General features: G+C 54.3%; 1 protein-coding gene across 2 annotated transcripts in view; it reads left to right on the forward strand.

Moving 5' to 3' along the window:
- Positions 1–14,669, forward strand: part of CDH22 (cadherin 22) — a 67,640-nt gene that overhangs the window by 22,370 nt on the left and 30,601 nt on the right. For both annotated transcript variants that reach the window (XM_025875475.2, XM_073880333.1), the window contains 3 exons: positions 6,863–7,030; positions 10,560–10,753; positions 13,458–13,711. In XM_025875475.2, the coding sequence (XP_025731260.2) occupies positions 6,863–7,030; positions 10,560–10,753; positions 13,458–13,711 (616 nt within the window). The remainder of the gene's footprint in view (positions 1–6,862; positions 7,031–10,559; positions 10,754–13,457; positions 13,712–14,669) is intronic.

Raw genomic sequence — 14,669 nt, forward strand, 5'->3', positions numbered from 1 at the left:
AAGGGTAATGGGGGGGTAAAGGGTAATTCTAAGGATTATTCTAAGGGTAATGGGGTGTGTGTGTGTGTGTGTGTGTGTGTGTGTGTGTGTGTGTGATGGATCTGGGTTTTGGGGTTTTGTTTTTGTGTTTGATTTTTTGGGGTGGGGGATTGAGGATTCCAGGTTATGAGCTCAGTTGTAATTGTATTATCTTACACATAATATCTTTGTCATTTTTTTCTCCTTGCAAAAGTAATACATTTTAGGAAACATTCAAACATTGAAGAAATGTTGAAAGAAAGAAAGAAAGAAAGAAAGAAAGAAAGAAAGAAAGAGAGAGAGAGAGAGAGAAAGATGCTTCCCACTCTCATCCCCTAATTGCAGCCCCAAAGGTAGCCACTTGGTGTATATCTCCTATGAGATCTTAGACTCATTCACTTGAAAAATATTAAGTTTTTAAAAATAGATAACACATTTCAAGGTTCAAAATTTATCCAAACAGATATTTAGTGGAAATTCTTTACCCCTTCCAGTCCCCCAGCCACCCAGTCTGGGTCCCCAAGGCAACCAATGTAATTTTCTTGGGTATCTTTCCAGAGCTATTCTATGCATGTACAAGAAAATAGGTACATGTATTTGTTTTATTTTTTTACACAAATGGTAGCTATAAACACACACTATACACACTGCTTGCCTTTTTCACTTAACAATACATCTTGAAGATTATTGTATATCAGTACATAAAGAGCTTCCTCATTCTTTTATTTAACAGCTGTTGTGGATACACTAAAATTTATTTCACCAGTCCCCTATTGATGGACACTTACGCTGTTCCCAATCTTTTGCTACAACGAACAATGCTACAGTGAATAACCTCATACATATATCATTTTGTGCTTGTGTGAGTATATCTGCAGGATAATTTTCGGGAAGCAGAAAAGCTGGGTCAAAGAGCCCATGCATTTGGAATCTGGATAGATAATGCCGAAATGTACCAGATTACACTCCCGAGAGCCACCCAGGAAGGTGCCTGCTTCTCCTCCTCCTCACCAACACTCTGGGTTCATTGATGACTTTTAGGCAGGGAAGTGACATGCTCAGGTTTTCATTTTAACAAGATCTCTCGGGCTGCCCTCTATACCACGGCTCAGAGGCAGGCATTGAATTCAGGGAGACTCGGTAGCCTGGGGTGCCCATCACAGAGCCCCAAAGGACAAACACCAAGGCCTGCGCCTTTCCCCGGCCCCCACCCAGACTCCTGAACCTGTTCCATCTAGCTAGGGAGCCAGAGATGACACAGGATTGGTGGCAAGGGTTAGTTGAGATGCTGAGGAGGGAGAATGGGGGATGACAGTGAGATCCTGTCAAGGGCAAACCTTGGGGACCTTGGGTGAATGTAGGGAACTGGATTGAGGGAAGAATCTGGGGGTTCCCAGCTTTGGGCCCTGGGATGGGAAGGGGCACCATCTAGGGAAACAGAAGGAGGAGTGTCGATTAAAAAACTAGGAGCAGAAAAATTAGTGAATGTGCCCTGGAATCAGGCGCAGAGCTAATTCATTCCATTTTAACCACGGCGGGTTTAAGAGGAGAGAGGAGGAGGAAAGAAACATTTGGAACATCTAGCAGGCCGTCTGAAATACGGGCCGGAGCTCTCTGAGTAACTGGAGCTCTCTAAGCTTTGGTTTCCCATGTGCACAAGAAGGGTAATAATTCCCATCTCACGTGACTCTTGTGACCATCCAATGGGAGAGTTCCTTCCTTCATTCAGCAACTCCTTAGCGAGTGCCTGCTATGTGCCTGGCTCTGTTCTAGGCTCTAAGCATATGGCAGGAGGCAAATCCAAGACCCTACCCTATGGAGCTTTAATTCAAGTAGGGAATACAGAAAATAAGCCTATCCATGCATAGCATAACGTCAAGTAGCAACGAGTGCTAGGAAGACACAGAAAGCAGGGTAAAGGGATAGACTTCGATGAAGAAACAAGGATGGGCCTTTCTGGGGAGGTGACCTTGGGCAGAGACGTGAATGAAGGGAGGGTATGAGCCCCTCGGTAGCTAGGAAGGAGTGTGCAGGCCAAGGGAAGAGCGAGGGTATGAAGTGCTCGGCACAATCCCTGGTACCTCCTGGCAAGCCAAGGGGGTGCTATTGCTCTACTGAAGCCTTCATTCGTTCAGCCGGAGGAGGGGGCCCTTTGAGTTGATCTCCCTCCAGAAAGGGAGGAAGTGACTGAAATAAGGGAGGGGCTGGGACTGAGTCTGGGAGATGGCAGGGGTGAGCCAAATTCCAAGAGAATGAGGAGGACGGCCAGGTTCTCAGAAGGAGCATCCCCCGCTGCAGGGAGTCGGGAAGAGGGTGGCAAGCAGGAGGCCGTGGAGACCCCGGGAGGGCAGGAACGGTTCGCAAGAGGCCAGCGAGTGGCACCAGGCAAGGCAGGTGAAGCAGCGCAAATGAGGTTCTTGTTCTAGGGTCCTCCACTTTCTCAGTCTGAGAGGGTCTTTGCTGACATCTCCCAGGAAGAACCAGATTTTTCCTCCCCTTGCCTTCAGCCCCACTGCAGGAGCCACCCTGGTGCCATTCCCAGCCCCAGCTCCATTTCCCCAGCCAGGAATATTCCGCTGATGCGGGTCTATATTTAGCAGCTGCTGTGAGGTACAGTCTGTTCTCGCTGTGCCGATAGCAGGGAGCAGAGCCGGAACGGGCCCTGAGAGGAAGGTGTGAGGGAGAGGAGGGGCGGGGCTCCATGGGGCCGAGTGCCAGAGGAGGAATTAACTTGTGTGTTTGAAAGGCCAGGCCTGCCAGCAAGCCCCCCCCCGCAACAGGGGCGACAGGGATGGCATTTGCAGGCTAATGAGGCATCGCTTGGGCTCCAGGGCCCCTTCTGAAGAATTTGGGGGTGGCGAGGACAACAGCTGGAGCTGGAGGTGATGGGCGAGGACAAGGCTGCAGGGAGCTGTGGCCAGGTTCTAATTTTCAGCCCCCGCCCACCACCACCCCCACAAGACTAGAAAGATGCTCTCAGAGACTCCAAGTTATCTGCTGAAAATTCTCAACTGGGCCAGAGATGTCTGTTTTCCTGGAATGAATGAAACAAACCTTTGCTGAGCACCTTCTAAGTGCCAGATCCTGGGATCAGGATGATAAACTCGATCTGGTTTCTGCCCCCGTGGGGCTTTTGTTCCAACAGAGAAGCCAGAAACAATGACACCCAGCCTGTGAGATGGGGAGACAGAGGGTCTGTGGCAGTAGGTCAGACAGTCCAGGTGTTTATTGAACACCCCCAATGTGCCAGACCCTATAGGTAAAATGATGAACAAGGCCGGTAGGAATCTCTGCCCTCATGGAACATATTGATCGGGTACCCAATCCAGGACTTGGGGAGGGAGGGATCATCATGGCATCCCCAGAATGTGCCAGAGGAGGGGGCCCTTTGAGTTGATCTCCCTCCAGAAAGGGAGGAAGCGATGGAAACTGCTGCTGGAAACTTTGTCTCATTTAGTTCTCTTAAAAGCCTTCCAACTGGGTAGCCCCATTTTATAGAATAAGAAACTGAGGCTCAGAGGCACTCAAAGAACTTGCCCAAGGTCAGATAGCATGTAAATAAATGGTGGAAAGAAGACTTAAACCAGTCAGTCTGACCCCAAAGTCCCTCCTTTCTGTACGGCCTCATATCTGACTCTGTGACCCCTACACATAGTATGTCCTCAGTAAGCATCTAATAAATGAGTGAATGAAGTGATTTGCAGAGCCAGAAGCTTTCAAGGACAACTGCATGGGCCGATTTGGGGAATTTTACCCCAGAGCCGGGAGAAAGGCACCAGCCCCCAGGGTGCTCGTCCCAGCGTCAGGAGGTGGAGTGGGGAGCAGAACATAGCAGGTAACAGAATATGCCGTCAATTCCTCCCACCCCTCTAGGTAAAGTGACTTTGCCACTGCTCCTATCAAGAGGTGAAGTCTTGAGAGGTGCCTGGCTGGCTGAGATGATAGAGCATGGGACTCTTGCTCTCAAGGTCATGGGTTTGAGCCTAATGTTGGGCATGGAACCTACTTAAAAAGAGAGAGAGAGGTGGAGTCTTGAATCCGGGAGCAGAAATGATGTTCTGCCAAGTCCCAGATTAGGCCTTAAGAGGCCTTGCCACCTTCCCTCTTCTCTCCCAAGACCACCATCTAATGAAATGAGCCCAGCCTGCTGAAGCCCGGAGATGCTCTAGCTGACAGCCAGGACCCCCCCCCCCCCCGCCCCCCCGCCAGACCTATGCCCCAGGCCACGCTGGGCCTTCTGGACAGCTGAGCCTCTAGTGAAATGAGACTGCATGACCGAGCCCAGGAGAGGAACAGGCAGGAGAACATGATCTCTCCATCAGATGCCTACTGCTCTGTGACAAACTGCCCCCAAACACGGTGACTTAAAACAGCAACAGTTCTTTATTGACATGATCCTGTGGGCTGGCTGCGTAGTTCTTTTCGCCGGGGTCACTCGTGTGGCGACAGTCCACTGGCAGATCGGCTAGGACAGCTGGTGTGCCTGGGCCCCTCCCTCCATGTGGCCTTCCATCTGGGGCTTTTTCTCAGCAAGGTGGTCTCGGGGCTCCTAGAGGACAGGCCCCAGGACACAAGGGCTTATCAAGCCTCTGCTTTTTGTCCTGCTTGCTGATGTCCCATTGGCCAAAGCAAGTTGTGGGGCTAAGGCCAGGGTCGGTGTCCAAGGGGGTGACCCAAGAGTGTGCCTAGCAGCAGGTGTGCTTTATTGGGAGCAGGCATCCCAGCCTGTCACTGGGTGTGAGCCCAGGGCCAGGTCCGGAGGCAGCATGGCCTCTGGGTGCCCACCTCCTGGTCTCCCAGAGATGGCACCTGATCGCCTTGAAGGCTTCATGACCAGTTGCCAAGTGAAAAGAGGTTAGTATCCCTACTTCCTCTGGAGCTAGAAGTGGCAAGGACGGCAAGGAGGCAGTCACATGAGCAGGGCTCCTCACCCGCAGGGGTAGACCTCATCCAGAGCCCTGCTCTAAGCCCCACGCAGGAGTTTTTGGTGCACAGGCTCACAGATGCACCGTGGCCGCAAATCCCAGCACCACCTCTGCATTCCGTGAGGTCCTGGGTGCAAAGCGCGTGCACACGGCTTAGCACGCGGTACGGGCTCCACTGGTCGGCTCCCTTCCCTGCCCTTCCGACTGGTTCACTCAGGGAGCCCTTGTCTCTGGCCTGGTTGGCCACTCCACCGTCAGTCTGTCTGTCTGCCCTCTCCCGTCCTCCCTGCACCATCTTTCTTCCCCGCTTCCCGACCCTGGGCCTCCCTGCTGTCTTCGAGAAGGGCAGTTCACTCAGTCTCTATTGTTCTCTGCCTTCCTTTCTCCCCTCTGTTCTTTCCCTGTTCATCTGTCTCCAGGTTTCCAGCGCTCTGTTCCTCTGTCTCACTGTCCCTCCTGAGTGCGCATTTCCCTCTGGCTTGACCACTTACCTCTCTCCTTCTCTCTGTCCCAGCCCTTTAGGTCTCCCTTGCTCTCTGTTCCCTCTCCAGGGCTGCAAAGCCTCAGCTGACAGACCAATGGAGGCCTGGGCCCTAGCCTCATCGCCAGAAGGGCGCCCCGCTCACAGTCCCAGTGTTGGGGCAGGTCAAGGAGGGCCTGTTCTGACCAGAACTGGGGTCGGTGGGGAGCGCACTGCTACTGGCAGCCGGTGGGTAGCGTCATCCCGCCCCAAACATCAGTAGTGCCAAGGTTGGTAATTCCTGCTCTGTATGCAGTTGTCCCATTGTCCAGATAAGGAAACAGGTTCAGAGGAAGGGATTTGCTCAAGATCACATGATCAAAAAAATGGCAGATCTGGGATTTATCCCAATTTCATGTGCTTCCAAGACTCCTCCATCCTTGGGAGGACCACTCTCCGTAAAGGAGGGGTCAGCAGGGAGCCCAGGGAGGGGTCTCGGAGGCCACCGATGGAGAGTCTGTACGACTCTTGATTAGATAGACTACACATTTTCTGTATCTCCCTGTGATCCCACAAAAGCAGGGCCACTTCCTAGATGCCCTACCTCCGGCTCCCCCAGCTACACATACAAATACACACATACACGCACACACTGCAGCCTCTCCCCTCGTTCTTGCACTTTTATTGGAGTCTGGGGGCTGTTTGGGGACATCAGGAGTCGGAGATTGGGTTTTATGGGGCACATCATGGGGCTGCTGGTGCATGACTCCACCTGGCGTGCAGGCCCCGGGCACCACCTGTCACCACCTGGTACTCGGCAGGTTGGAGCGAGTGGCGGGGGAGGCTGTGAATGCCTCATCGACTCTCCCCTCCACCTTGGTCTCCCACTGGCAGGGAGACAAGAAGCTCAGTCTTCTGCTCGGCAGAATTAATTTGTGGTCACCCCCGTTCCTGCGGCCCCTGCCCCTCTTGCATCAACAGCTCGAGGGCTGTCCGATCAGTGATTAGCTGGTGCCTGGATGGAGAATCTAGGGCTGGGCCAGGGCACAGGGACCTCAGGGGCTGGGGGCCGACTCCATCATGGAGAGGGGCGTGTGAAAATAAGAGTGTACGTTCATAGCTGCGAGTGTGCACACGTGTGGGTGTGGGTGTGAGTCCAGTTCACCACATTAGCACTCAGCAAGCTGCTGTTCCATGCCTGACTCTGCTGAGGGCCACTGACAGAGGGATGAAAGAGTGGATCTGAGCAGGTGTAAGTGTGCGTTATCCATGAGCACGTGGGTGAGTGTGCGTGAGCATGTGTGGTGGCCGCTGAGCCTGCACCCGCACTGTCCCCACACCCGTGTCTTCATGTTCCCCTCATGAACTTGCCTGCGCCCTGCTTCTGCCTGTGGAGGGGTCTCTATCAGCTCGCAGCTTCGGCGAGGGCATCCCTGGCTTCACTCTCACTCACCCGCAGGCGTGATCCGGACGGCCGTGCCCGACCTCGACCGCGAGAGCCAGGAGCGTTACGAGGTGGTGATCCAGGCCACAGACATGGCAGGCCAGCTGGGTGGCCTCTCCGGCTCCACCACCGTCACCATCGTGGTCACCGATGTCAATGACAACCCACCCCGTTTCCCGCAGAGTAAGTGAGGCCTTCCTAGAGGGTGATGGCCGCATGCATCTGCATCCACCTGGTAGACCCCCAGCACCCCTCCCATCAGGCTTCCATGGCAGGTACTGTGGGTGTTCGTTCATCCTTCCAGCCGCCCACCGAGCTCATGCTTCCCTTTAGGCTTCCACCAAAAGAGGAGCTTGAATCTGTCTGTCTATCCATCCAAGGCACCTATTTCCCCCCAGTGCCCCTCCAATCATGCTTCCTGCTGAGGAAATCCTCAAAGTTGTCTGATTGCCCACCAGCCAAGTAACATGGTTACCTTCCTACCCCTCACCTTGCTTCCTGCCGCGGAGGAGCCCCCATCTGTCCACCTACTCCAGTCCCTCACTGGCCCCCGCACACACCCCTACTCTTCCTTATTCCATGTGATCTGCCACTGACCCAAGCTTGCAAAGGGAAGGGCCGGGGAGGGGGGCTGGAGTGACAGGTCTGTCCCCACAATGAGCCTGGAGGGCAGGATGCCGCGCTTCTGAATTAGGTCTTTCCACTCTCTGCCTCTCCAGGCGCAACAGGGGACGGGGGGGGGGTGTTCTCTGGCCAAGTCCCCCACCTCCCCCTCAGCCAGCCCCTCAGCCAGCCTTGGGCCCAGAGATGCGCTGGGGAAGCCGCCGAAGCTGGCAGAGACTAAATGCTGCAGGGAGCCGGGCTGATCCCTATCGGGGAGTCATTACTTGAGGTCTGCTGCTCTCACATTAGGCCCGCCACAGGGGACTGACCCCCGCGAGATAAGGGAATCCAATCCCTTAGCTGAGAGCGCACCGTCATCGGGGCCTAGTGCCTCAGCCCGGACTCCGAGCGGGGTGGGCAGAGCCGTCAGCTGGCTTCGCGTCGCCAGGAAGCCGGGCACAGTAGCCAGGGCCCCCCCCGCCCCCCGACATGGATGGGGGAGCTTTGAGGCGCCTTGTGGAGCGGTGGGGGCCACCCGGGCTTCTGCCCCGTTGTGCCAGGCTCTGTGCCAGTTCTGAGCAGGGAACAGTGGGGCAGAGCAGAGAAGAGGGACCCCGGGCCCCAGGAAGACTCTTGTTTATTCGTTCACTGATTCATCCCCTCTTTATTTTGAACATTTCTTTATTGTGAAATATGCACACAAACGGAAGGGTTTAAATAGAAATGTCCAGTTTGGCAACTAATTATAAAGCAAACCCTCCTAGAGACCACACTCCTGGACCCCAGAAGCCTCCAGGTGTCTTTCCTGAAGCTAGCTGCCCCCCGCACCCCCACTTCCAGAGATAACCATGATCCGCTATTTTGATGGCTGCCTCCTTGCTTTAGAGTCAGTTTACCTACATATGCATCACCTAACACTATAGTTTAATTTCCCCTGGTTTTTTAACCTTAGATGAGCAGAATCATATCATATAACCTCTTTGTGTCTTGCTTTTTTTTCTCTCTTAAAATTATGTTTATGAAATCACATGTATTCATTTTCGTTGCTGCACAGTGTCCCATCATTTATCTCTTCTATGTTGATGGACGTTTGGTTTGTTCCCAGTTTGAGGCTATGATGAAGGACACTGCTCTGAACATTGTTGCACCTTGTGGAACATCTCCAAGTACCGGTTTGCACGCATTTCTCTGGTGTATCTACACACTGGAACAGAATAGCTGGCTCATGGGATATACTTATCTTCAGCTTTACTAAACAAAGCCAAACTGTTCCCCCCATGAAAAAAATGCACGTGTCCATTGTAGCTCCGCCTCCCCAACACTTGCTATTGTCAGACTCTTTAATTTGTGTTAACCCAGTGAGTGTAGACCCATGCTCCTTTTCATTCATTCACTCCCTAGTCACTCACACATTTCATTTATGCGACAGTCTGGTGTTCTGCCAGGCTCGGAGAATGCCTGATGAATAAGAGATGTGGTTCCTGCCTTCCAGGAGCTCACACTCTGGGCAGAGGAGAGAGGAGAGAGCAGGGAGAGAAGAAGCAGAAACTGATAGGGAAAGGCAGGAAACCTTACAATGGGATAAGCTTGGTGGCCCTGGGGCACAAGACCAGAGCCTGGAGGTCAGTCTGAAGAGGCTCCCTGGAGGAGGGAACATTCTGTGAGACTGTAGGAATTGGGGAGGGCACAGCAGAAAGGAGAATAAAGAGAGGGGATGCCTAGAGATGAGGAATTATAAGAACCTCAGGCAGGCTGAAGCCGGGGTCAGGGAGAGGGAGGCTGAGGCTGCAGAAGTCGGCAGTGGCCAGGCAATGACCATCCTATAGGGCAGGCCAAAGGGCTGTAGGGCTCCATCACAGGGCAGCCGGGAGCTACGGAAGGGATTCCAGCGGGCGAGTGGCACAGCCAGCGTGTTTTAGAAACAGCCCCTCTGGCTGCCATGTGAGAATGATTCAGACGCCACCGCTCCACACAAGGGGTATCCAGACCTTGGGGACTCCAAGAGGCACATCCTCAGCTCCACAGGCCCTACTTCACCTGCACTGGCCCCTCATTTAGCAAATCACCCTCATCTTGACCTCAACTCTGGGAGGAGAGCAGGGTACCGTTTGTGTCCCATCTGACCTCATTCCCTCACGTTTCTGCTCTGCTTCTCCCCTCTGGCCACAAAGGCCATCTTGCCATTCTTCAAACATACTGGGCATTGCACCCGCGTCAGGGCCTTTGCACCTGCTGTTCCCTCTGTCTGGAATGCTCTTTCCCCCAAATCTGCTTGGCTTACTCCCTCACCTCCCTCAGACTTTTGCAGAAATGTCATCTTCCTAGTGAGGCCTTTCTTGATTACCCTATTTAAAACTCCACACACACCCTCATCGGCATTCCCCGTGCCCCTTTCCTTACTTTATTTTTCTCCAAAGCACCTATCACCATTTGATATACCACATGTTTTCCTGATGTGATTGTTTGTGTCTTTCTCTGCCTGTTGAGAGGAAAGCACTGTGAGAACTGGGATTTGGGTCTGCTCTGCTTGTTGCTATAACCCCAGTCCCCAAACTGCATCTGGGACATCATAGGTGCTTAATAAATACATGGGAATGAAGGAATCCATGTCATTAACATCAACAGCAACAGGAAATGGGCATGAAGCCCCCCTCTTTTACCATAATTTGTTCCATTTATTGAAGAGCTGCCATAAGCTAGGCACTGTACTAAGCGCTTTCCGTGCCTCCTCGTCTAAGTTAACAGGGATTGTGACAGTGCCATTAGGAAGGCACTACTTCCATTCTACAGATGAGGAAACCAAGAATCAGAATTACACAGCCAGGACTGACTCCAGAGCCTGAGCCTTGATCAGTGGGATCCTCTGCGCCCCTCATGGGCAGAAGGAGAAACTGAAGCCCCAGACACTGCAGGCACTTTTCCTATCAGTCAGCAAATCAACCCAGGGTCAGAATTAGGACCCTCCTCTTTGCACTGCCCGCTCGGGAGACCCTTGCAAACACTGCCCTCCCGGGAGCCCATCTGGGCCCCCTTCTTCTCTCCCCTGAAGCTGGTGGGAGTTGGGGTAGGGGCTGCCCCCCATCTCTGTTCACAGCCGTCTCCCCTACAGAAATGTACCAGTTCAGCATTCAGGAGTCGGCCCCCATCGGCACGGCTGTGGGACGAGTGAGGGCTGAGGACTCAGACGTGGGCGAGAACACAGATATGACTTACCACCTCAAGGAGGAGAGCGGCAGCAGCGGCCATGTGTTCAAGGTCACCACGGACAGCGACACTCAGGAGGCCATCATTGTAGTGCAGAAGGTGCTGCTTGGGGGGGGGGGGGCAGACCCAGGGTGGCGGGATGGGGGGCGGTGGCCTCAGAGCAGCCATGTGGCCCCCCCCACTCCACTCCAGGGATTGGGTCTCTCTGGGGACCCAGGACCCACCTGGGGGAAACAGCGGTGGTATCAGTCCCATTTTACAAAGGAGAAAATGAGGCACAAAGAAGATAAGCCGCACAGCTGGCTGTGAGAGCCCAGATTCAAACCAGATTTGGATCCATGCTCAGAATCACCGTGCTGTGCTCCTTTGAGTCCATGCCCTTCACGCTCATCGTTTCTTTTAGTCCTCATGCTTCCCTCTGAAGAGACATCCATTGTTAAGCCCATTTTTACAAGTGAGAAAACAGCGGCACAGAAAAAGAAAAGGGCTCGCCCAAGATCACACCTGTAAGGGGCAGAGTCAGGATTTGAACCCAGGTCTGGTGCCTCCAAGCTCTTTCCTTCCTGAGTCTAACAGCCCTCCTCCCCTACTGACTAGCCCAGGAACCAGAAGCTAAAAGAACAAATTCAGGGGTCCCTAGGAAGGGGATGGAGGTCAAATGAAAAGCACAAATCCATCTTCTAGAACTTGGTTGTGGGCTTGGCAACTCAGGGCTACTCAGGCCTTTGAGACCATCGCCCCAGCCCTGCTCTCCCTCCCACAAGAGGTTAATCCTCTGTGCTGGCCTGAGAATGATGGTAGGCCTTTGTACACCTCCAGGTTGGGAAGCTCACTCCCTGCCATTGTCCAGCTATTTCTCCTCCCATTCAGCCAGAATCTGTCTCCTAAATCTGCTCCCATCAGCCTGGGCCTTGCCTTCTGCCACCCACAGAAACATTTGCACTCTACAGCCCTTCATTCACTCAATAAGCACATAATGACTGGTCTCTACCTGGCCGGGAGGGTTTGAAAAGAGAGAAGACTCCCAGTTTTTTCAGCTACTCCCCAGAAGATTAAAATATAGTAGCTATTACTTATAATAAATGTATACTATGTGCCAGGCACCCTTCAACTGCTTTTCATGTATTAATCAATCCCTACGACAACCCTCTGAGGTACTATTATGGCCCATTTTATGGAAGAGAAACTGAGGCTGTGGCAATGCAACAATTCACATCCAAGATCATGCATCTTGCAGAGCAGACTAGGGCTATGAGCCCAGGCAGTCTGGCTCCAGAATCCACCCTTTTAAGCATTATATGGCTTTCAGTCTTCGGAGTTCCATTTATCCTCTGGAAGATGAGCCCACTTCACAGATGGGGTCCAGCATCACAGAGCAGCAGAGTGGCCCTAAGTGGCCCTAAGCCCAGCCTCTGCATTTGCTCTTACCTGCAGGCTGCCCCTAACCCCCTCCTCCGTCTCAGCGCCCCCCCCCACCTGCTCCAGCAGTGGCGCCTGAGGTGTCTCGGGGCACAGAGCCCACGCCTGATTGATGACCTGGCTCCAGAGCCCATCGCTCACTCATAGGCCCGGCTCCGGCCTGCCTCCCTGCATCCTGATTTCCCAGGCAACAGGACAGAGGAAGGAGGTGGCCGTGTTTACTGCTGGAGAAGGTGGGGGCAGGAGGTTCTGAAAGAAAAGGGGGGGTCTCTACGCACAGGGCAGGTCTCTAGGAAGGTCCCTTGCCACCCAAATAGCTCCCCCGACACGTCGGAGGCGCCCAAACCCCACCACTATTTCCCTTTGCTATAAGGCGTTGTCTTTAGAAGGCCAGAGCCAACACATGGCCATGGAGCTCATTCATCAGAAGGTCACCCATTAGCACTCCCTGATGAGAAGCAAGGCTCAGCACGGGTTTAGCCAGATTTCCAAGGAAAGCTGTAAGGCAGCCTGGCTTATAAGGCTCAACTCACATTAGTTGCTGCCGCCTAGGGACCTGGGAAATGTCTTAAGGAGACCCTCACAACTGAGGCTCAGAGAGGCTCAGAGAGGTTAAATAGATTGCCCACAGACACACAGCGAGTCAGCAGCAAATCCAGTGCGCTTTCCTGTCGTGGGGTTAAGGACCAGGACTTGGGAGCAGCACTGCCTGGGTCTGAATCCTGCCTCTGCCAGTGCCTAACTGCTAAGTGACCTTGGGCCTCGATTTCCTCTTGTGTAAAAGGAGATAATCACAGTACAGGCCTCTTAAGGATGTCGTAAAATTAGATGGGTAAGGCACTGGTACACAGTAAGTGCTCCGTGAATTACTAAATGAATGAAATCGGGCGCCTGGGTGGCTCAGGTGGTTAAGCTACTGCCTTGGGCTCAGGTCATGATCTGGAGTCCCGGGATCGAGTCCGGCTCCCTGCTCAGCGGGGAGTCTGCTTCTCCCTCTGACCCTCCCCCCTCACTCTTTCTCTCTTTTACTCATTCTCTCTCTCAAATAAATAAAATCTTTTTTAAGTAAGTAAATAAATAAATGCATGAAATGGCCCAACCTACTGTGCTGGGGGTGGGTGCGGGAAGTCAGATGTCAGCAGCCTTTAGCCCTGATGGGCTGTGTCCCTTGGCCAGACTGTCCCCCGCAGTCTCGCTTCGTCCACCTGCAACCGGGGAGGGTTGATCGGGGGTCTCCCAACGGCCAGTTCCCTGGTGCAGCCCACAACTCCCCACGCCCCTGCAGAGTCATCGGGACCCTGGGACCGCCCTGCCCTCTCTGGGCCCTCCTCCCCGACGTCCCCTTTCCGTGCCCACTCACCTGCCCTCTGCTCCCTCTCCGCAGCGCCTGGACTTCGAGTCCCAGCCCGTGCACACTGTGGTCCTGGAGGCCCTCAACAAGTTCGTGGACCCCCGCTTCGCTGACCTGGGCACGTTCCGCGACCAGGCGATCGTGCGCGTGGCCGTGACCGACGTGGACGAGCCCCCAGAGTTCCGGCCGCCCTCCGGCCTCCTGGAGGTGCAGGAGGACGCGCAGGTGGGCTCCCTGGTCGGCGTGGTGACGGCGCGGGACCCCGACGCCGCCAACCGGCCCGTCCGGTGAGACCCCCGCCCGGGGCCACGCCTGCTGCCTGCTCTCCCGCCACGGCCCCGCGGACAGACCTCGGGCAGAGGGGGAGGGGCGGGGGGCGGAGAAGGGGGGTATGGACACAGAGATGCAGCTCAGAGACAAGGGAGACAGATGTGAGAGTGGTCACAGGGAGTCAGGGGACTCAGGACAAGGAGGGAGACCCAGGTTTGACAGACACGGCAGAGTGAACAGGGCTCGGCCCCGGTCCTCTCTGTCCGCGGGGGCTCCCTCGGTGTCCTCGGTCTGTCCATCCACATGCCTATGACCCCCGAGTCCACTCTCTTGCCTACCCTGCCGTCTCAGCAGCTCCCCTTGGCTCCCCTAGGCACCCAGAACTCACCACGTTCGGAACTGAGCTCCAGGTCCCTCCACCAAAAACAAGGACCCCAACCTTCCAGTTGTTGAGATCAAAAATGTTGGAGACACCCTGCCTCCTGTCTCTGTCTCGCACCTCCCTCCAGTCCCTCAGCAAATCCGGAATCCCACCACCTTCTCCACCTGTGCTGCTACCCACCTGCTACCCCCTGGTCCGGGCCACCATTTTCTCTTACCCGGACCTGGATCCGGATTCCGGCACTCCCCCCTCCCCCCAACTGGTCTCCCTGCTTCTGCCCTGCCCCTCTTTAATCTAGAACTGGCCTGGGGCCAGACTGATCCTGTCCAAAGGGAAAGCAGAACTTGGCCCTCCTCTGCTCAGAGCCCCCGAAAGGCACCCATCTGGCTCAGAACAAAAGACCAAGCTCTCACAATGCCCCCCAGACCCATGAGATCTGGCCTCACTGTAGCCTCTCAGACCATTCCTCCCGAGGTCCTCCTTCCTAGTTCAGGGGGCTCAGCCACACTGGCCTCCTCACTGCTCCACGGATACACCAAGCTCACTCCACCTCAGGGCCCTTGCAACTGCTGATCCCTCTGCCTAGAATGTTA

The sequence above is a fragment of the Callorhinus ursinus genome, unplaced genomic scaffold (assembly GCF_003265705.2).
Source record: "Callorhinus ursinus isolate GAN/ISIS: 27379988/994484 unplaced genomic scaffold, GSC_fseal_2.0 scaffold38, whole genome shotgun sequence".
Classification (NCBI taxonomy): domain Eukaryota; kingdom Metazoa; phylum Chordata; class Mammalia; order Carnivora; family Otariidae; genus Callorhinus; species Callorhinus ursinus.